Below are 24,511 nucleotides of genomic sequence, written 5' to 3' on the forward strand. Positions count from 1 at the left end.
AGATACCACCATGGCAGAGAACTGACATCATTAGACTGCGGCGGAGGAGATAACTTCATTGAAACCTGCGGATACAGGTGTGTAATTCCCTAGCCTTCCCTCTCCACACATCGGGAAACCTTAAGGGCCCCTCCCAGCTCTCCCGTGAGCACGATAGCCAGACCGAGGGAATCAGAGGTGGCGCGGGACCTGCGGGCGGAACTACCGCTCCCACCAGTGCTGACAGCTGAGGTCTCTTGCCCCAGCTACCGGGGGCGTGGCTACCGGAGGGCAAGTAAAATTCGCTGAGGATTCTCAGCCCCAAGCTCTACAAACTTAGGGTCTGAGGGAATGGCAAACTGGAAGAGTGTGCCCAGTCGTTCATGAAAACAGGGCTCCCGGGAGCAGCAGACCTGGCGTGTAGCCAGTATTGTGGTGAGCAGCACCCCTGAGAGGGGCCTGGCTAGAGGAAAAGTGGGAAGTGACTAGACACAAGAGGAGGCCCTAGGCACTCAGGATTGGAGACTCGCCCAGTCTGGGAGGAGCTGCTGCACAGTGATTGGTTCCCACGTATTGACAGGAGAAACTTGGTGTGGTGGGCACAGCGCCACCTACTGGAAGAGAAGTTAATCAAACTCTAAGACTGCATTTATTAGGTTTTTTTTTTCCTTTTTTCTTTTCTATTTTTTTTGATTTGGGTTTTTCTTTCATTTTCATTTTTCTTTCTTGTTGTTTTTTTAAATTTTTTTTACACTTTTTTAAAAATTTTTTCTTCTAATTTTAATTTTAATTTTTTTTATTATTTTGTTTTAATTTTTTCTTTTTTTATTTCCTATTTTTTTCTTCTTTTGTCTTTTCATTTCTCTTATCCCCCCTTCCTTGAATTCTACCTGCTTACTCTCATTCTATTTAGTGACTTCTTCCCTTCCCTTCTAATACCTTTCCTCCCAAGCATCAAATAAATTTATAGGAGTAAACAGTAACTCAGCAGTCAAACAGAACAAGAAGTAACATGAGCAGCTTCAAAAAGCAAGGAAGAAAAGGAGTACAAACAATGCAGGACAGCCTAAATATTCAGGAGGACCTAGAGTCATCAGAAAAATGGTCATATAAAGAACTCAAGGAACACCTTAGACAGATGGAATGGAACCTTAAAGAGGATACAAGACAGCAAATTCAAGCAGTGAAAGAACACACTGAGAATGAATTACATAAATAGATAAAAGAAGAAGTTAAGCATCTTTATCAGGAGATAGAGATTATAAAAAATAATCAAACAATAATTCTAGAAATGAAGGAACCAATAAACCAAATTAAAAACTCAATTGAGAGTATCACTAACGAGTGGAGCAAGTAGAAGCCAGAACGTCAGATAATGAAGACAAAATATATCATCTTGAAAAGAGACTAGCCAACTCAGAAAGGCTGGTAAAAAAATCACGAGAAAAACATCCAAGAGTTATGGGATTACATAAAAAAACTAAACTTACGAGTCATCGGGATAGAAGAAGGTACAGAGATTCAAACCAAGGGAATGAGTAACCTGCTGAATGAAATAATTACAGAAAACTTTCCAGAAATAAAAAAGGAAACAGATATACAAATTGAAGATGCATACAGGACACCGAGCACACAAAATCACAGTAGACCAACGCCAAGACACATTGTTATGAAGATATCCAATATACAGAACAAAGAGACAATATTAAAAGCTACAAGAGAAAGGAGACAGATTACATTCAGGGGTAAACCAATAAGGTTAACAACGGATTTTTCATCACAGACACTGAAAGCAAGAAGGTCATGGAACAATGTATTTCAAACACTGAAAGACAATGGATGCCAACCAAGAATTCTGTATCCAGCAAAACTAAGCTTCAGGTATGACAACGAAATAAAAATCTTTCATGAGAAACAAAAGTTAAAAGAATTTGCAGCCAGAAAACCAGCATTGCAAAGCATTTTGAGCAAAACACTACACGAGGAAGAAATGAAAAACAATAACCAAAACCATCAGTAGGAAGTGCCTCGGTAAAGACAGAGGGCGAGGGGAAAGATAATCATGGAGAAACAAACTAAATTTTTAAAAAAAGGAAAAATAAAAACATGGATGGAAGTACAAACCATATATCAATAGTAACTCTGAATGCTAATGGCTTAAACTCTCCAATAAAGCGACATAGGCTGGTATCATGGATTAAAAAAACAAATCCAACAATATGCTTCCTCCAGGAGACACATCTGATTGGAAAAGACATACACAGGCTGAAGGTGAAAGGATGGGAAAAAATATACCATGCACACGGTCCTCGTAAGCAGGCAGGGGTGGCCATCCTCATATCGAATAAAATCGACTTCAAGACTAAGTTAATCAAAAGGGATAAAGAAGGACATTATATACTGTTAAAAGGAACCATTCACCAACAAGACATAACAATTATCAATATTTATGCACCAAATAATGGTGCTGCGACATTCATAAAACAAATTCTCCTCAAGTTCAAGAATCAAATAGACCACAACACAATAATTATGGGTGACTTCAACACACCTCTCTCACCATTGGACAGATCCTCCAAACAAAAGTTGAATAAAGAAACTATAGAACTCAATATCACAATCAATAACCTAGACTTAACTGACATATATAGAATATATCAACCATCATCAAATGGATATACTTTTTTCTCAGCAGCACATGGATCCTTCTCAAAAATAGACCATATATTATGCCATAGGGCAACCCTCAGTAAATATAAAGGGGTGGAGATAATACCATGCACTTTATCAGATCATAATGGAATGAAACTGGAAATCAATGGTAAAAGAAGGAAGGAAAAATCCTACATCACATGGACAATGAACAATATGTTACTGAATGATCAATGGGTTACAGAAGACATAAAGGAGGAAATCAAAAAATTCTTAGAGATAAATGAAAATACAGACACAACATATCGGAATCTATGGGACACAATGAAAGCAGTTTTAAGAGGAAAATTCATCGCCTGGTGGTCATTCCTCAAAAAAAGAAAAAACCAACAAATAAATGAGCTCACACTTCATCTCAAAGCCCTAGAAAAGGAAGAGCAAAACAACAGCAAATGTAGCAGAAGGCAAGAAATAATTAAAATCAGAGCGGAAATCAATGAAATTGAAACAAAAGAAACTATTGAAAAAATTAACAAAACTAAAAGTTGGTTCTTCGAAAAAATAAATAAGATCGACAGACCTTTAGCCATGCTAACGAAGAGAAGAAGAGAGAGAACCCAAATTACTAACATACGGGATGAAAAAGGCAATATCACAACAGATGCTACAGAAATACAGAAGACAATTAGAAATTATTTTGAAAACCTATATTCCAATAAAATAGAAGATAGTGAAGACATCGATAAATTTCTTAAGTCATATGATTTGCCCAGACTGGGTCAGGAGGATACACAGAATTTGAACAGACCAATATCAATGGATGAAATTGAAGAAGCCATCAAAAGACTACCAACCAAGAAAAGCCCAGGACCGGATGGGTATACAGCGGAGTTTTACAAAACCTTTAAAGAAGAATTAATACCAATACTTTTCAAGTTATTTCAGGAAATAGAAAAAGAGGGAGCTCTTCCAAATTCATTCTATGAGGCCAACATCACCCTGATTCCGAAACCAGACAAAGACACCTCAAAGAAAGAAAACTACAGACCAATATCTCTAATGAACCTAGATGCAAAAATCCTCAATAAAATTCTGGCAAATCGAATACAAAAACACATCAAAAAAATTGTGCACCATGATCAAGTAGGATTCATCCCTGGGATGCAAGGATGGTTCAATATACGGAAATCAATAAATGTTATTCACCTCATCAATAGACTTAAAGATAAGAACCATATGATCATCTCGATAGACGCAGAGAAAGCATTCGACAAAGTACAGCATCCCTTTATGTTCAAAACATTAGAAAAACTAGGGATAACAGGAACTTACCTTGACATTATAAAAGCTATCTATGCTAAGCCTCAGGCTAGCATCATTCTGAATGGACAAAAGTTAAAGGCATTCCCTCTAAAATCTGGAACAAGACAGGGATGCCCTCTATCACCACTTCTATTCAATATAGTTCTCGAAACACTGGCCAGAGCAATTAGACAGACGAAAGAAATTAAAGGCATAAAAATAGGAAAAGAAGAACTTAAATTATCACTATTTGCAGATGACATGATTCTATACCTAGAAGACCCAAAAGGGTCTACAAAGAAACTACTAGAACTAATAAATGAATTCAGCAAAGTGGCAGGATATAAAATCAACACGCATAAATCAAAGGCATTTCTGTATATCAGCGACAAAACTTCTGAAACGGAAATGAGGAAAAACACTCCATTCACAATATCCACAAAAAAAATAAAATACTTGGGAATCAACCTAACAAAAGAGGTGAAAGATTTATACAATGAAAACTACAGAACCCTAAAGAGAGAAATTGAAGAAGATCTTAGAAGATGGAAAAATATACCCTGTTCATGGATAGGCAGAACTAACATCATCAAAATGGCGATATTACCAAAAGTTCTCTATAGGTTTAATGTAATGCCAATCAAAATCCCAACGGCATTTCTTGTAGAAATAGATAAAGCAATCATGAAATTCATATGGAAAAATAAAAGACCCAGAATAGCAAAAGCAATTCTAAACAGGAAGTGTGAATCAGGCAGTATAGCGATACCAGATTTCAAACTATATTACAGAGCAATAGTAATAAAAACAGCATGGTACTGGTACCAGAACAAGCGGGTGGACCAATGGTATAGAATAGAGGACACAGAGACTAATCCACAAAGTTACAACTATCTTATATTTGATAAAGGGGCTAAAAGCATGCAATGGAGGAAGGATAGCATCTCCAACAAATGGTGTTGGGAAAACTGGAAATCCATATGCAACAAAATGAAACTGAATCCCTTTCTCTCGCCATGCACAAAAGTTAACTCAAAATGGATCAAGGAGCTTGATATCAAATCAGAGACTCTGCGTCTGATAGAAGAAAAAGTTGGCTCCGATCTACATATTGTGGGGTCGGGCTCCAAATTCCTTAATAGGACACCCATAGCACAAGAGTTAATAACAAGAATCAACAAATGGGACTGAATTAAACTAAAAAGTTTTTTCTCAGCAAGAGAAACAATAAGAGAGGTAAATAGGGAGCCTACATCCTGGGAACAAATTTTTACTCCTCACACTTCAGATAGAGCCCTAATATCCAGAGTATACAAAGAACTCAAAAAATTAGACAATAAGATAACAAATAACCCAATCAACAAATGGGCCAAGGACCTGAACAGACACTTCTCAGAGGAGGATATACAATCAATCAATAAGTACATGAAAAAATGCTCACCATCTCTAGCAGTCAGAGAAATGCAAATCAAAACCACCCTAAGATACCATCTCACTCCAGTAAGATTGGCAGCCACTATGAAGTCAAACAACAACAAGTGCTGGCGAGGATGTGGAGAAAAGGGTACACTTGTACGTTGCTGGTGGGACTGCAAATTGGTGCGGCCAATTTGGAAAGCAGTTTGGAGATTCCTGGGAAAGATGGGAATGGAACCACCATTTGACCCTGCTATTGCCCTTCTCGGACTATTCCCTGAAGACCTTAAAAGAGCATGCTACAGGGATACTGCCACATCGATGTTCATAGCAGCACAATTCACAATAGCTAGACTGTGGAACCAACCCAGATGCCCTTCAATAGATGAATGGATAAAAAAAAATGTGGCATCTATACACAATGGAGTACTATGCAGCAATAAAAAATGACAAAAATCATAGAATTTGCAGGGAAATGGATGGCACTAGAGCAGATTATGCTTAGTGAAGCTAGCCAATCCCTAAAAACAAATACCAAATGTCTTCTTTGATATAATGAGAGCAACTATGAACAGAGCAGGGAAGAAGAGCAGGAAGAAAAGATTAACATTAACAGAGACATGAGATGGGAGGGAAAGGGAGAGAAAAGGGAAATTGCATGGAAATGAAGGGAGACCCTCATTGCTATACAAAATTACATATAAGAGGTTGTGAAGGGAATGGGAAAATAAACAAGGAGAGAAATGAATTACAGTAGATGGGGTAGAGAGAGAAGATGGGAGGGGAGGGGAGGGGGGATAGTAGGGGATAGGAAAGGTAGCAGAATACAACAATTACTAATAGGGCATTATGTAAAATTGTGGATGTGTAACCGACGTGATTCTGCAATCTGTATTTGGGGTAAAATTGGGGGTTCATAACCCACTTCAATCTAATGTATGAAATAGGATATGTCAAGAGCTTTGTAATGTTGTGAACAACCAATAAAAAAAATTAAAATAAATAATAAAAAAAAAAACAAGGCATGACTCATGGCAATACCACCTTTGTCATGGATATAGAAAGAAATGGAGCAGTAAACATGTGCTGGACACACCCAAAACAGAAAAGCTTTAAAAAACAGAGGCATCCTTCTTCCCCCAAAGGCTCTCTCCGTTGGCTACAAAGGTGGACAAAGAAGTAGCAAAGGAAGAAACAACCATAGTTAATTGGAAGGAAAAGATGAAAGGTAATCTTTTATCAAAGGAACTGGGCAAGAATGTAACAAGACAATCATTTGACAGAAAGACTCTTGGTGAGAGTCTCTGCAGATGCAGAGCTTATTTCCAGGGCAAATCTAGAAGGCAAGCCGACTACAGGTAGCAATGACTTGTAGAAACAGCCTCCTGTTTATCTCTGAGGAAGCCAACACAGAAACACAAGGAGCCACGTGTTTATTCTGAATGTAATGATATCTATACTTAAAAATGACTAAAATTAGTTCTAAAATCACTAATAAAGAAACATGCTGTTGAAATATGGTCCCTGAATTTTCCTCTCAAAGCCACCTAGAGAGTAAAAGAAGGGAAAGACAGACAACAGAGATTAAGAGATTTTGAGAAACTGTATGACTTTGGCCACATCACTTAACTGGAGTCTCAGTCCCCCAAGTGTTAAGTGAGGGGGGGTGGTCTAGGCTAAAATTCCAAGGCTCTTCTGACTTCCCATATTCTGAAAACCCAGAGGTGAAAAGGTTCAAAGGTACACTTGTGCCATCTAGTGGCAAAATAAGCATAGTGACAATATGAACAGATTAGGATGAGAGTCTGTTTGAAGAGCTAGAAGGGAATCCATTCAATTCAGGTTTGAAGAACTAGAAGGGAATCCATTCAATTAGAGGCCAAGAGGAAAATAAGGCCTACAGTGGAAATAAATTTGCTGGAAGCCACCCAAGAGTTCCTGATTCCTGGTGTGCAATATGTATGATGAAAAGAGTGACTACAGTACTTATTAAAACTCAATATTTAGAAGAGAAATTAAATAGCATACTGTGAAGGCTAACAAAGACTAAGCACCACCACTAGATAATGAGCACAGATTACTTTTACAATTAAAAAGTTAATTTTATTAGAATATTAAAGCATATCTGTAATAGGTTCCACTCTCTGGTACACACATCACAAATTTCTTTCTTAAACAATAAGTTTCATACCTATTACTAAGTTCCCTTACAGAGTCAACCATTTTGAATTTTTCTGTCACATATACTAAGGGTCAACAGAATGGAATCCTAAAGCCATGCTATGCTCTCCATTCTTTCTTGTCTCATTCCCATGATGCAAATGCAGATGAGCTGTCAATGTGTTTTAATTAAACAGGGATGACACACGTCAAATCTGAGAGTGACTGATATCAATGCTATTTGGTAGTGGTTTTTCCTAAAGTGATACTTGATTCTCGTATTTTTAAAAATGTGTACTGCCAACTCTTCTTCTTCTTCTTTTTTTTTTTTTTTTTTGGTTGCTGATGGACCTTTATTTTATTAATTATTTACATGAGGTGCTGAGTATCACACGTGCTAGGCAAGTGCTGTACCACTGAGCCAACCTCAGCCCACATCACTGCCAACTCTTATAACCAAATTTCTTTTACTAAATTCTAAATTCTCCTCCCTGAAAAAGCACAAGTCTTGTCAGTTTCTCTGTCTTGCTAAAGAAATAAATTCCTTTTAGTGTTTTTCTTTAAACTAAAGGATCAACTACATTTTATAAATACTTTTTCTTTAACTATAAGTTATTATTTAATGCCCTTCTCTTATTCTCCTCTAGATTTGGTTACCACTGGTTCTTATATTTGCCCATTCTTTCCAGAACATTCATAATGTATTTACATCTCCTCTCTATGTAAGACTCTCCTGTTACATATCTCTTCCTATTAGGCTATACATAATGGGGCAACAATGATTTTCTACTACCATTACTCAGAGCAATAGGTAAGAAAAAAAGTGCCTCTGCTGCAACATGTATTACTGAGAACTTACTATGGGCTAGTGTTAGGGTTTGAATATGAGCTCGTGTTAATGTTGGAATGTTAGGAGGTGAAATGACTGGATCTTAATAGCCACACCCTAATCAGTTTGAATGGACTGGCTGGGTGGTAACTGTAGACAGGTAGGGTGTGTCTGGAGGAGGTGGGTCACTGGGGGTGTGCTCTGAAAAAGTTCTTCCCGGTGGCCCCTTCCCCTTGCTCCATTTCCTGACTATCAAGAGCAGAGTAGTTTTTCTCTGCCATATCCTTCCAACATGATAATCTGCTCACCTCAGATCCAGAGCAATGGAGTCAGCCTACCATAGACTTAATCTCTGAAACTGTAAGCCAAAATAAACTTTTCCTCCTCTTAGTTTTTCTTGCCAGGTATTTCGGTCACAGCCACAAAAAAGTCACTAACATAGCCAGACATATGCTTGTTTTAGTCAGGTTTTTTTTTTTTTTTTTTGTTACTGCAACCAAAAGACATGACAAGAACAATTTTAGAGGAGGAAAGATTTACGTGTGCCTCATGGTTTCAAAGATCTCAGCCCACAGACAGCCAGCTCCACTGCTCTAGGCCTGAGGTGAGGCAGAACACTGTGGCAGAGGAAAGCAGCTCAGGACCAGGTCATCAGGAAGCGAAGCCTCAAAGGCACACCCCCTGTGACCTACCTCCTCCAGCCACACTCACTGCCTACAGTTACCACCTAGCTAATCCATTCAAGTGGATTAACACTGAGTGGGTTAAAGCTCTCATAATCCAATAATGTCACCTCCAAACATTCTTGTATTGCTCACAAATAAGCTTTTGGGGGACACCTCATATCTAACCTATGACAATGCTAGATTCTTTACATGCACGGTCTCTACTTTTTCCAGCAGTAAATTGACAGGGAAAGTAATTCCCATTTTACAAAAGCTCAGAAAGACAAAGAGATTTGCCTACCTTATGCTCGTTGGGGTTCCTAGAATTCAGAACCAGGTCTAAGGCAACGAAGCTTTTCCCTCCCCATCATACTTTAGGCACAGCTACAGCCCAGATGTTATCACAGTGCTTGAATTTCTTGGCAGTTATGCAAATTAGACCTCTAGAGTTTCATTTTTCATTGCTTACCAATATGAGAAAGAAGAAACAAAAAGGAAAGAAATGCTTTTTTTTCTGGACATATTATTCACATATGTTCATCGTGTCTTCTCCACTGGAATGTGAGACCCAACATCCTTGAGTCTTCCCACCACAAATAATACAAATGCACAACAGAAACTATCTAACTCCATTTCGAATAAAAATATTGAAAGAGAATGTTTACTCCAGGATGAATACAATCATGGAGGACTGTATAATAGAAATATGGTTTTCTGTGTATGAGCAGGCTGGGAAGGATGGCCTTGTTTCAATTGTTATTCCCTGGACTCAAGAAGACTTACTCACTATCATGTGCTAGATAGTTCCAAACCATCGATCTTCCATCTCCACTTTGCTTCTGATGAGAGCCCTGATGGCTCTTCATTAAAGAAAAAAGTTCAAACCTGATAGTATAGTATTCTGGGCTCTCCAAACTTGGCCTCAACAAAACAGATTACTTACTAATATCATATCTTCAAGACATAAAACACTAAAGAGGCTGAGAGAAAAGCTCTGAGAGAAAAGAACTAGAACACTCAAGTTGAAATCTCACCTCTAGCTCCCACCCCCCATATGCTGCAGGATTTGGAACAAATTTCTTAGATCTGTATTTCCTCATCTGTGAAATGAGAATAAAAACAATAAATATCTCAATGGTTGTGCATAGCATTAAAAATATACGCAAAATGCTTACAGAGCAGTGCCTGGAACTCAGCAAATACTCAACATCAGCAGCTATTATTGTTATAACTGAATAAAATGAGAACAGTCAAATCCTTTAGTTACCAAGAAAGTATGCTCTCTATGTGGTTGACATTTATATCTGCTAGTCTCCTTTCCTGGAACACATTTTCCCATTTTCCCGCTCCTATCCAATCCTAACCATTCCTCCTGGTCCACATCAATACTCACTTTTCCCATCACACTTTTCCAATCATTCACATCCTCTTTCATCACTAGGCACCCAAAGCATGTTGCTTATTTACTCTAACCCTTGGTTATCCACATTAGTCATATCTCCTTTCTCCATTTAACTCATAAAAATCACAGGACAGTAAAAGTTCATGTCTTAACATAATTTTTTTGTGTGTTCCTCAATACTTTAAAATAACTTATAACAACTTCTAACATACTAGCTTAGAATATAGATGCTTAATAAACACAAATACAGGGCTGGGACTGTGGCTCAGTGGCAGAGCACTTGCCTCGCATGTGTGAGGCACTGGGTTTATCCTCAGCACCAGATAGATAGATAGATAGATAGATAGATAGATAGATAGATAGAGGTTTTGTGTCCATCTACAACTAAAAATAATATTTTTAAAAAAACAAACACAGATACATATTATAATATTAAGGGTCTCCTCTGCCTTCCAGTCTCATTTGAAAGTCCTTGTTTTGGAGCAAAGACCTTCATCCCTTCTCTTCATTCCACTCTGCACTAGAATAATATTACAGAGTTCTCTTCCCCTTTCTCTTTATAATATTCAATCTCTCCACTAGATTCATTCTCTTCTTTATCCACTGAAGTCTTCCATTTCTGTCTTCTCCAAATAAAGGTTTCTGGTATGTTGACAAGCTCTCCTTGATTCTTTGGCCTCTCTGAGTTCAACACTCTATATTTGGCTCCCATCTCTTGGCATGCTCCTAATGCTCCCAAGTCAACAGTCTATAGTCTATATCTGTTTCCTAACCTACCATTCACTTGTTACTCTCCAGAATCTGTTTTTGAAGGTTACCAGTGAGCTCAAATTCAATAATCTCTTCTTGGCCCTCTCTGGTCTTCACTGCTACATATAACACCACTCACCGACACATGTTCTTCCTTTAGTTTCCACAAACCCCTTCCTTGACCAAGACTCTGTTGTATTTTGCTGGATTCATATTTCACTGGTAACATTTTTTTTTAACCTTCCTCCCACTCATGGAGATGTTCAAAGTTCAGGACACTGCCTGCTGTTTTCTTCCAACACAGTTTTCTATGAGGAACTTGTTCACTTTCAGGGCTTCAACTCTTCCACAGAAAGCCCCATCTGCATGCTCCATGTTCACCTCACCGTGGAGCATCATTCCAAGGAGCTTTGATCTCCAATGGGCTACCAGCCATCTCTGCTTAGACACAACACCATCTCCTCATATTCACCAGTCAAAATCACATCATCTTCCCTCAAAAGATTTTCCCCTCCCTCCTAAATTCCCCACAGGTATCCACAGAGATATTTTGTTGCTGGTCACGTAGCTCAGTGATAGAATATGCCCTTTAGCATGCACAAGGCCTTCAGTTTGATCCCTAGCACTAGACACACATAGCACAAAAAAGACATTTTCCTTTTTAATTAGACATCCTTTCTGATTCCAAGGTCTTTATCAATCCCGCCAGCCCAATGCCAAACCCAGAAATTTCTTCTTTAAAAAAGGCTTCAATCAGTTCCATCTTTTTCATACTCACTGCTAAAGTAACCAAGTCTCCCTTATGAAATTCACTCCTTGAACTTCCTATAATACCACTTTGGTGATATCACTCTTTTATTCAAAACTACAATAAACTCCCACATCCAGAGAGTTAGATAACCCTGAAGCAAGGCATTAAGGCCCTCTTCAAACTAGTTTCATCCATATCATTTCTCAACATAAACTCACTGCTGTCTGCTGATAGGCTAATACAGCCTAATTCATGCTACACTCACGTCTGGTACACAACAGACACTGGACAATGCTTTCACATGATGTACTGTTCAAACTGCAACATTTTTGAAGGTGAATTGGAACACTAAAACACAATTTAAATTAGATGATTTTTTAAACACTTATTTATTGACCAACCAATTGTTGGTCCACAAAATATCAAAGCACTTATAAGATCAGTTCAATCAAAGAACATTTTCAAAAATAAAATTACTTGCTGAATAGTAAAAAATATATTAAATTAAAATTTCACCTTATTTTTTGTAATTTGTATCCTTATTACCATCATAAACAGTTTTATCTTCAATGTTTAACTTTTTTTAACTGAGTGTATAATGGCATTCAGAGTAATGTCATATGCTTCCCCTATGACAGAATGCATTTCTGAAAGTTATTTAGAATCCATTGAGTTAGACAAATTAAACCATTATAAGAAATAAATTAATGGATCTTCTATTTGAAGCACCTGATGTCACTAATACAAAGCTGGCAAATTCAACTATTTACAGAGTACTTTTGCCAAGAGATTCTAATCAATTAACAGCTATGCTCTCATATTTCATACATATAAGAAAAACCTGATATTGCCTAATTTTCTAAACTAATTTCACTCATTTTCATTTTTACTACATAAAAAGTCAAACATCAAAGAATGACCTGAAAATTCACCTCCTACAGCTGTATGTTAAACTGTCATCTTTGGAGACAGCCTTCTTAAAAAACAAACAAAAAAAAAATCACACAAACATTCGACATAAATGTTACTGTTTCTTTAACAGATGGATGTTTTGGTTTTCGTGTGTCAGTGATATTGCCACGGATTCTTAGGTGGAGAGTAAATGTCAACTAAACTGTGTGAAATTACACATTCATTCATTAACCTTTTTTAAATTAATTATTTATTTTAATTAGGTATATGTGATAGCAGAATGCATTCTGATTTGTTGTTCACGATTGCAGCACAACTTTACATTTCTATGGTTGTACACGATGTAGTGTCACACCATATGTGCAGTCATACACATACCTAGGGTAATGATGTCCATCTCATTCCACCATCATTCCTGCCTCCGTGCACCCTCCCTCCCGTCCCTCCCCTTTGTCCAAAGTTCCTCCATTTTTCCCATGCCTCTTTCCTTCCTGTTATGGATCAGCATCCACTTATCAGAGAGAACATTCAGCCTTTGGTTTTGGGGGATTGGCTTACTTCACTTAGCATGATATTTTCTCCAACTCCATCCATTAACCTGCAAAAATTAAGTTTTTTCCCCTTGGTACTGGGGACTGAACCCAGGGCCTCATGCATGCTGGGCAAGTACCCTACTACTGAGCCACACCTCCATCCTTTATATTTTATTATGTGATAAGATCTCATTAAGTTACCCAGGCTAGCCTTAAACTTGTGATCCTCTTGCTTCAGCCTTCTGAGTAATTGGGATTACAGATGTGTTCCACCATTCCTGAGTTTCTAATTATTCTAAAATTGTAGGTTTTTTGTTTGATTGTTTTATTGCTAACAAAAAGATTTGTTATAAACTATAAAAATTTACCAAACAAGGGGCTGAGGTTGTGGCTCAGTGGTAAAGTGCTCACCTAGCGCAGGTGAGACACTGGGTTCAATCCTCAGCACCACATAAAAATAAATAAAAATAAAGGCACTGTGTCCACCTATAACTAAAACAATATTTTTTAAAAATTACCAAACAACACAGCATAAAATAACAATAAGAAACCAAACTTAGTAACAGAACTCAGACTATTCTTCATATGCTTTATTCGAAGCAGGACTGCTCTACCTCTCTTACTGTATTAGGCAACTTTTTGTCATTATGACCAAAATATCTGATAGAAACAATTCAGAGGAGGAAAGACTTATTTTTGACTCATGGTTTCAGTCCATGATCAGGTGACTCCTATGCAGAAACATCAAGGCAGAGGGTGTGGGGAGGAAAGCTGCTCAGCTCATGGAAGCAGGGAAGCAGAAAGAGAAAGGAAGGGGCCAGGGACAAGTTATAGTCCCCAGCGGCATGCCCCCAGTGACCTACTCCCCCAGCCCAGCCCTACCTGCCTACAGTTTCCACCTCTTCTTAGTTCCTTCAAATTATTAATTTATAAATGGATTAATCTACTTTTGATTCAATTAGATCCCAAAAGCTCCACTTTTGGACATTGCTGCACTGGGAACCAAGTTTTGAACACATGGGCTTCAGGGAGACACCGCAGACCGAAATCTAACATATCCCTTACATCAAGCTTGAATTCCCAAATTTCCCACTAATCCTGCCAACTGGCAGCCAGGCAACTTCACACACCTCACAGACTACAGCATTGCACTAATCGTCTGTTATATACTAAGGAGCTCATAGAATCATTGGCTCAAATATTTGTCCCACCACTACTGAAGACCTGAAGGAGATGGCTATCCTTAACCACTGAAGCAAACATAGTTGGTTTTACCAGCAAGCATCCTCCATGCTGTCCTAGGAAGGGAAATGTTAGTTAAGATGCATCTGGAAAGGGGTAAGGGGAAAACAGCTATTACTTCTCATTCTTCAGATCTGAGCATATTATAGTGAGCGCTCCATTCACTGCACACTCATTAAGGACAGTACTAGATGAGACTATGGCAGAAAATGGAAGAACAAAATGGATACCTAGGAAAACCCATCCCTTCTTCTCTCTCTCTCTCTTTTTTTTCTTTGACACACACCTTTATTTTATTTATTTTTATATAATGCTGAGAATCGAAACCAGTGCCTCACACATGCTAGGCAAGCGTTCTACCATTGAGCCACAACCCCAGCCCCCATCCTATCTTCTTTCTATATACCTACTCAGAATAAATAGTACTTCATTTAAAAAGGAAAAATATGGAACAAACACTAAACTGCATGGCTACCAGGATAACAGGCAAGCATTGGGACAGTTCCAGGTATTTAGTGAACCCTCGAATCCACTGCTAGTAACACCATATGACCTTACAAAGATGAGTGACCAGTGTATTGAGTTGGGATGGGAAAGTTCATAGGAAGTAACATTCTACTTTTTCAATACTACACATTCTGGTTTGATAATTTCTTAATTTCTTCATTTTTACATTTTGCATAGAGAGGACAATAGAATAATAACTCCCCAAGGGTAAGATTTATGTTTTAATTATGGTCCTGGGTCTGAGAAATCCTTCCTGGGAGATTTGACTGAATATTTCTCCCACTTTCTTTAGTTTCAAACACACCCCCAAACCCTCCAAAGTCTAAGGTTGAATTTTAGGAGTTTCAGAAGTTGCCTGGGAAAATGAGAGAAGAGGGTGTAATTCGATGTCAGCTAGCAATCTCTAAGTGCAGACCCAAATGGCATGCGTCCTCTGGTTCTCCACAAAAGCACCACAGACAATGCATTTAGCTTTGCAGCCCATTCTGCTGCAAGACAAAACATTTTTATATCAAAACCATTCACATACCTCTCTCAGTTTGCCTAAAGTGTGTTATTAAGCCTAATTGTTTGGGTATGTTTGAAAAGAGAAGAGAGAATGTCTTAAATTCCATTTTCTATCTCCCTTCATTGTGGGGCTTCAAGGAGACAACATGGCACAGAGGAATGCTCCTTCTTCAGAGAGAGTTCCAACTGGATCGCACGTTAAAGTAAGTGTGTGGTGTTTGAGTGTGTATTTAGTAGCTCTCTACAACTGCAGCATCAAATGCCTGCATATCTTGACATGACTTACAGTCTGACTGAATTGGATCCATATGACAGACTGTAAAATATTCTCACGTAACATCTGTTTGTACTGTGACTCTGCTTTGTGCAATTGTCATTTCTTTGTCTAAGTAATTAGTCCTAAATTATATAATGAAGCCATCAAGCCCCGTCAATTCCTCCCTTGGAATTTCTTTCACATCATCCTTCCTTCCACGTGTTCCTCCCACACCAGTAACTGTCATGGCCCAAACTAAACTAGTACATAGTCTCCCAACTCTGTCTCCACCTACTATGTTCCACAATGAGTGAGCGTTGCCAGTCCTGAATTACCTCCCGAATTGCTTCCTTGCATGCCCCATCCCTTCATTTAAAATAAGGCCCCAAACAAATTTACCCTTCAGTGGCTCCCTAACTGCCAAAGAAAAGGTCAACTTAGCCTCATATTTAAGCCCTGTCATAAAATGAATCCAGTCTAGCATTCCCTTTGTCACTGCCCTATTTCCTCTCACTCTGAAAATTCCAGCCTACCCACTAACAACTCTGCTCCCTCACACGCATGTGCGTGCACACACAGTTTGGTTGCAGGATTCCCCTGCCTGGTATGTTCTCACCACTGACCTTCCTTTACCTGTTCAACTACTACTTGTCTTTCAAAGCCAAATTCAGCATCTTCGCTTCACTGTCTATGAAAGGTACAAATGTTTTCCTTGGCCTTTCTATAAAAATAAGTGCTTTACAAATAATCCAATGGGTATTCTTTGACATGTCATAGTGTCAGTCTGGTCTCTGTTCGTTTCACTATATTGTACCTGAGGGTACAAACTGGACTATGCAGTGACATGCTGTTACTTCTTCATCCTTTGGTTCGGTGTTATACACACAATGATGAGTATATATTTGAACTGAGCAGTTAAAGATGTTATTTGTTCACCCATTCAACAAATACTTATTAACTACCACATATGTGCCAGGCACTGTTACAGGCACCAGGAAAATAGAAATGAACCATACATGTGAAAATCCTTGCTTTTGTGGAACTTACATTCTAGTTGAAGAAAAAGAGTAATTTTTATTTTAAAAAATGTAAGCCATATATGATATTGGAAGGTACTAAGAGTTACAAAGAAAAAGAAAGTGGGGAAAGAAAATCAGGACTCTAAGGTAGGATTGTGATTTTAAATAGAATGAGCATAGAAGGCCTAAGAAAGTAACATGAGCAATGACTTACATGAGATGAGGGAACAAGGTAGAACATTGTTCTAGGCAGAGGGAGAGCAGGTGCTAACTCTGAGGCAGGAGTATATCTGGTCTATTCAGAGAAGAACAAAGAAGAACATGGGAATAAAAAGGGGAGGAACAGGAAGAAAGAGGAGGGAAAAAGAACAGAAACTTTACTGGAAAAGCCTTGAGAGATTTTAAAGGAGTTGGGCTTCCATCGCCAGTGCCACAGAGCAAAGAGGTGACACATCTGACCTGAGTTTGGAAGGATTACCTTGGATGTTCACTAAAAACAGACAAATGAGGACAAGGAAAGAGGCAGGAAGACCAGTAAAGGAAGTTATGAATTAACCAGGTGAGCCAGAGGGGATGTGGGCCAGGGCACTGGCAGGGGCTAAAAAGAAGTCTGGGCATTATTTTCAAGGTCGATGCACTAGGATTTGCTGATGGATTGCATATGGGGCACGGGGGAAAGAAGAATCAAGGATGACTTCACGGCTGAATGAGGCTGCTGTTCACAGGAATGGGGATAAGCTTGGGAGGAACAGGTTTTAGGAGGGGGAAATGTTTCAGATATTGGAAATGCTGAGTTAGAGTAATGAGTGGGGAGATTAAGGGAGCAGATATAGGAATCTAGAGTTCAGGGGAGAAGACAGGACTGAAAATAAAATTTGGAGAGCTTCCAGGAAGTTGTCACTTACAGATGGTATTTAAAGCTATGGGACTAGATGAGAGCTCGAGAGAACAATTCATCTGTGAGGTGCCTGCCACTGATGGAACTGAAACTACAGCAGGCCAAGGGAGGGAATTCATTTTCTTCACTCACACAGAACCTGTGATTAGCTACACTCTGGAGAGAGGCTACTAAGATTAGCAGAATAATTTTCTGAAAAAGTTAAAAAAAAAAAAAAAAAGGAAAGAAAAGAAAAAAATTTTCAGTGCTGGGATTGAACCCAGCAGACCTTGGATCTGTTAGGTAAGCACTCTACCGCTAAGCTACATCCCTAACCCTGGAAAAATAAGCTTTTAATAATACTGATTTGAGTTAGTTCTATTTTCTACAAAATAATAATAATAATAATGTGGTAATCAAGTTAGAGCAGAGTTTCTCAACTATGACACTACTGACATAAGCCAGATAATTCTTTGCTCTGGGGGGCTGTGCCATGCATTATGAGCATAGTATCCCCAGTCACCACCTACTAGAAGACAGTAAGAGGCACACACCCATACTCCCTTACTGTAAAAACCAAAAATGTCCCCAGAAGTTGTCAAATGCCTTTTGCAGGGTGGAGAACAAAATCATCCCCAGTTGTCAACAAAAACTAGATCCTAAGTATGCTTTAAGCATCCCTGCTGCCAAAACCACCCACTAATAGCTGCTGCTATCCGGTACTTACATCAGTCCTACTTTCTTCTCCTGTATTTTACTAGCCGCCTGATTTGGAAGTTTCTGAATGTATTCACTACTTGGAATGAGGAAAGTAAGCAATCCCATCAATCTGCCATAAAAAATGCACTGCTGGGGCTGGGGATATAGCTCAGTGGTAAAGTGCTTGCCTCACAAGCACAAGGTCGAGGGTCCATCCCCAGCATCACACATACAAAAAGGCACTTGTGATTTTTTTCAATGCAAAAGACATGCCCTGAGTCTACCCTGTTTAAAAATGACCATTTCTGCACACTCATGTTCATAGCAGCACTATAAGAACCAAAAGGTGGAAGCCACATGTCTACTAGGTAAACTGATAACAAAATACAATACATACACAGAAGGGAATAGTATGAAGCATTACAGAAGGAGAGACTCTGACACATGCTGCAACCTGGATAAGTCTCCAGGATGTTGTGCTAAGGTAAATCAACTAGTCACAGAAGGACAACTACTGCAGTTCTGCACTTATGAGGTACATAATGTAGTTAAATTCATAAAATCAAAAGTAAATGGTGGTTTTCCATGCTGGAGGAAAGAAAGTGGGAAGTTATTGTTAAAGGGATATGGAATTTCAATTTTTATTAAAAGATGAAAAGGTTCTGGCCGGATATGAAGAACTCAGAAAATTTAACATCAAAACAACAAATAACCCAATCAATAAATAGGCAAAGGAACTGAACAGACACTTCACAGAAGAAATACGATCAGTTAACAAATATATGAAAAAATGTTCAACATCACTAGCAATTAGAGAAATGCAAATTATAACTACACTGGGATTCTACCTCACACCAGTCAGAATGGCAATTATCAAGAATACAAATAACAATAAATGTTGCAAGAATATGGGAGGGAAAGATACACTTACACATTGCTCGTGGGACTGCAAATTGGTGCAACCACTCTGGAAAGCAGTATGGAGATTCCTCAGAAAATTTGGAATGGAACCACCATTTGATCCAGTTATCCCACTCCTAAGTTTATACCCAAAGGATTTAAAATCAGCATACTATAAGTGATGTGTCTACATCAATGTTTATAGCAGCTCAATTCACAATAGCTACACATGGAACCAACTGACTTAGGTGTCCTTCAACAGATGAATGGATAAAGAAAATGTGGTACATTCCATATGCACAATGGAATATTACTCAGCCACAAAGAAGAATGAAATTATGGCATTTGCCAGTAAATGGACAGAACTGAAGACAATCATATTAAGTGAAATAAGCCAATCCCCCCAAAAAGAGAAGACAAATGTTCTCTCTGATATGCAGTTGCTCACTCACAATTGGTGGGGATGGGAGTATAGAGGTTCACCAGGTTGGACAGGGGGAAGTGGCAAGGAAAGAAGGTGGGGTGGGAAAGGCAGTTGAATGAATCAGACACAACTTTCCTATGTTCATATATGAATACACATCCAATGTAACTCCACATCATGTACAACCACAAAAATGGGAAGTTATACTCCATGTACATATGATATGTCAAAATACATTCTACTGTCATGTATAACTACAAAGAACAAATTTTTTTGAAAAAGATTCTGGAAACTGGTTGTCCAACGATATGAATATACTCAACACCACTGAACTGTATATCTAGAAGACACTAAGATGGTAAATTATATGCTATTTTACTATAATAAAAGAAAAGTGTCAGTATTGAAGTCAAAATCTCTGGATTTAAACACTGGCAGAATGCCAAAAGAGGTACTCAGCTCATTGTAAGTACTCAGTAATCATTTGTAGCTAATTATAACTAAATAATTTAACTAGAATAATACCAAGTTAATGCACATGCTTGCCACGATCCTTGACTGACAGTTGCATGTGCAGTGATAAAGTGACAAAGCAGCTACAAATAGTTTGGTAGAAGAAAATGACTTTCTGATAATAAAATCATTTTTACTAACTGAATATTGTTAAGTATGAAATAAGGTTAATCTTGTTCCCCTCAAAATCAGGTCCTCTCCTATGAACTTATCCTGTCACTTACGTTAAAGATCCACACCCTTTTTGTATTAGCTTTTCAAACTTTAAGAAGGAGAAGCATTCATATTTATTTACATATACACTTTATCCCTTTAAATTATCATCAATTCATTCTATATGTTGGCCTACTTATATAACTGACTTCAGTAATTGCTTGTGAAGTCTGACAGTTCTGAGTTTCATTTTCTTCCTTGCATAGCTGCTCAAAATGGTGTGCTTTTAATACCTGCATTAGAGTTAAAAGACAGATAAGAGAAAGAAACACCAAGCTAAAGTGACAGCAGCTGGCATTGTAGTTCAGTGGTAGAGAACTTGCCTGGCATGTGTGAGGCACTGGGTTCAATTCTCAGCACCACATATAAATAAATAAAATAAAGGTCTATCAACAACTAAAACATATAAAGCTAAAGTGACAGAAATAAGAGAAAAACCACTGTCCACCATTGGCGGCAAGCAAAAAGTAGATTAGAGCCTAAGTCCTTAGGTCTCCAGGTGACACTCACCAGTCATTAGGGCAGAAACAGGTACTCACTCAGGAGGACAGTGCACCTGGGGTTCTCACCTGCATGGGATTAATCTTCACTGAGCGTTCAAAGCACTCCACACATTCTTGAAACTCCTTGTTCCGAAGATGAAGGAGGGCTTTGGAGCGCTGGGCCCGAGCACTGCGGTGCCGGGACAATTCCCAGGCCTTGTCATAGCAGGAGTGGTCTCGAAGGACATCTCCAAGCAAGCAATATAAACTTGGTGTTTCTTTTTTCTCCAGCTCTTGCCTGAGGATTTCTTCTGCCTGAAACAACAACAGAAATAATGAAAGTGCTTCATTGAAACTATTTTTAGCCTATATACATCCTTTATTCCATATGATCCAAAATTTTATTTTTGACATTTGAGATTACTTGCTTATTCCAGGCATCTAGGTAGGACACAGGCTGCATAAGAGAGGCCTGATGGGAAAATATACCAATATGGTATATAGGTAAAAGAGGAACAAGAAGAAACAGGTGAGTCCTGATTTCCTGACCTTCTGAAATCCCAAAGAAAGACACCAAGACACTTCATGGTATCAGATGAGCCTAATGAGCCCTTTTTCCTTTCTATAGTGCCACCACTGTGATGATTTATTAGAGTAGTGCCTTTAATTTAACTCTACCCAAAAGCAATAAAAAGAGTGTTCTTTTTAAAATGTTGTGCTTGGTAAGACTGGGATTGCTGAGAATTTACAAAAGAAGGCACAGGGTACAATTCAATAGGCATTGCTAAAAACCTACCACATCTCACCTCACACGCTTGCCAGCACAGGAGCTATCTAATTCCAGACAGTCCATTCACTTTAGATGTTAAAAGTCATCCTCCATACACTGCAGGGGCTTGAGCTCTATTCCCATATGTCCACAATTCAGAGCCACCTCATCACTCAAGCTAATTCTATGCTCATTGCCACTAGTCCTCCACTTCCCACATCCATGTCTGCAACGCTATTTCTGATAAATTTCAACAGACAGCAAGAAACATGGGAGTAACGCTACTATGCATCTTCACACATGAATAATACCTTCACACAAATAGTAGTAGTAGCACCAAAGATGCTAAGACTGCCAAGTGGGTACAGAGACCAAGGAAAGCCATCCTTGAGTAATCTAAAAGTCAACAGATTAGATTTCCTCTAGGTTGGACATATCCATAATTCTTAAGCTGTCTAATTTTTGAGAAATTTTTTAAAGCAGGGATGTGCTTCTGAAGTGTCTTTGGATGCTGGCTCTTCTGCATCTGTGACACAGTGTGGATAATGTAGGCTTCCGTGCCTAGTAGGAAAATGGAATCAGAAGTTATAAAATAGTTTCTAAGGGAAAATAATTCTAAGTCCCAAATAGCCAAAACAAACACGAGGTTTTAGAATATAATGCACATAATTCCTCTATCCACAAATAATGTAATAGTTAATATATCTAACCATAACTCCAGTAAGGTCACCCATAAACAGATGCATTTAACCAAAATTATGTACAACAGGATGAGGCAATGTCTCTGGAGGACATGGCACTAAAACTTGGTATACACACTACCCCAGAAATTCTGAAGGCAAATTCACTTAATGTTATTTCTTTCCACTTTAGCGAGTTACAGTGGATTTTATGATATACAATTAAATAATGACCATTACAGTAACAGGGCATAAAAGTGACTGCAGGCAAAGTACCCCTGGAGAAAAATGGAAATTTGTAAGTGATATCTGATCCAACTGGGCTGGAACATAGCAAGTATGCAGTGATCATGAAGGGGGACAACACGGAAAGTCCTTGGTATCCAGTCACAAAAGAATTCTTGAGTTATCATAACACATCTACCCAATACAATTTTTTTTTTGTACTAAGTGATGGGACACCAGGAGGGAATAAAATAACTGTGAGGTAGGCTGTCTGCTTCCAAATTCACAGGACAGCTCAAAGGAAAAAAATGACCCTCAGTGTTTTAATTCTTCAAGGTTAGAGAACCAGGGAATTTCTATGATAACCTCAAAGAACTTACTTTACCTTATAGCTGATAAGATGACACACCAAAATCAAACATAGGTAGATACTACTCCTGCAGAATTGCTTAAGTGTAATGTAGGATGAATTCAGATTCGTTAGTTCTATGTGAAAGGAATTTGATTGGGTTAACTGAATATGTTTTAGTCTTCTGTTTAGACTTCTACTAGCTTCCAGCTATACCCCCATTTTATTATTATTGAGTGATTGTTCTGGGTGGGCTTGTGACTATGATGAAAGTGACACAGTGTGGCTTTTAAAGCTGAGTGATTCATATGAGTAGTCCTACTGTAGGTCACCATACTTTAAAAAAACAAGCTAATTCATGAGGAAAAATCACATGGAGACAGGTCTTGAGATCCGGATGAGGAGACAAAATTGCCCAGCCAGTCCCCAAGTGTCCCACCCCCTGTGGTCCTCACACCAGCCACCATATGATTGCAAACCGACAAGAACCCAAGCCACGCTCCAATCAAGCCCTTCCTGAATTCCTATCACAGAAACCACAAGAGAGAAACAATGACTGCTGTTGTTTTAAGCCACTACATTTCTAGCAGGCTTGCTACACAGCAATAGGAACTGCATCTGTTGTTTAATGCAACAGTGAAAATGTACTTCATCATCGCCAAGAGCTAAAGATTATGACGGAACTAGACCCAAGAATTTAAATAGGGACTTCAAATTTGGGATAACTCAGCTAACAGAACCCTGCAAATCTACTACTGAGTGTCTATACCAGCAGAGGTATCCCTGTCCTATCCGATAACACTAAAGCTACTTTGCTTAAGACACTATGATGACTGCATGTTTCCATTACTCACTGTCTCCAGACATATAGATAATCTTACAAAAAGAACTGCAAGATATTGTTAATTTATAGAGGGAAAACCTTGGGATCAAGTGGTGAAAGAGATTTTAAGAGTGCTAAGCCAGAGAGAAATGGGGTCATGATTTAAATCAGGCTGAATTTAGATACTCACCAGATAGTTTTGATTCAAAGCACTAACTCAAGCAGCTGGGGACGGTTCTAAATTATCTGCTCAATTGCTTGACTAAAAGATGGACTCAAATGTGGCCAAAACTAAACAAAGTCAAGATACCAGAAATTCCTTAGTGTAATGTGGAGGAAAGAATCCAACATCTTAGAAGGCAAAGGCTGTTGTTAATTTATCATTTGCAACCTGCTCACCCGCCCCTGACTTTGTCCCCTGACAGAGCCTAGAGAATGCTTCCTTCACTTTGGCTTTGATAAACACATTGCATGGAGGAGACACTGCACACTTGAAGAGGGCCACAGTAAATGTCCTGTGTAAGGTGGGGAAAAGTTTGGAGGGCCTCCTGTTGATTTCAACAGGGATTAGAACCCAGGGTGGTAAAGACTTGATGATACTTGGAACTCCTAGAGCAATAGGCACAGCCAGAGTAATGATCGGAATGGTTGCATTAGCATGGATCTTAAGTGGTG

The 24,511-nt window shown here is 38.6% G+C and overlaps 1 protein-coding gene across 2 annotated transcripts in view; it reads right to left on the minus strand.

The window, feature by feature from the left end:
• TTC27 (tetratricopeptide repeat domain 27) overlaps window positions 1-24,511 on the minus strand; it is a 160,173-nt gene that overhangs the window by 38,895 nt on the left and 96,767 nt on the right. For both annotated transcript variants that reach the window (XM_081264909.1, XM_081264908.1), the window contains one exon: window positions 21,078-21,305. In XM_081264909.1, the coding sequence (XP_081121035.1) occupies window positions 21,078-21,305 (228 nt within the window). The remainder of the gene's footprint in view (window positions 1-21,077; window positions 21,306-24,511) is intronic.

The sequence above is a fragment of the Spermophilus citellus genome, assembly GCF_964194105.1.
Source record: "Spermophilus citellus genome assembly, chromosome: 13".
Lineage (NCBI taxonomy): Eukaryota > Metazoa > Chordata > Mammalia > Rodentia > Sciuridae > Spermophilus > Spermophilus citellus.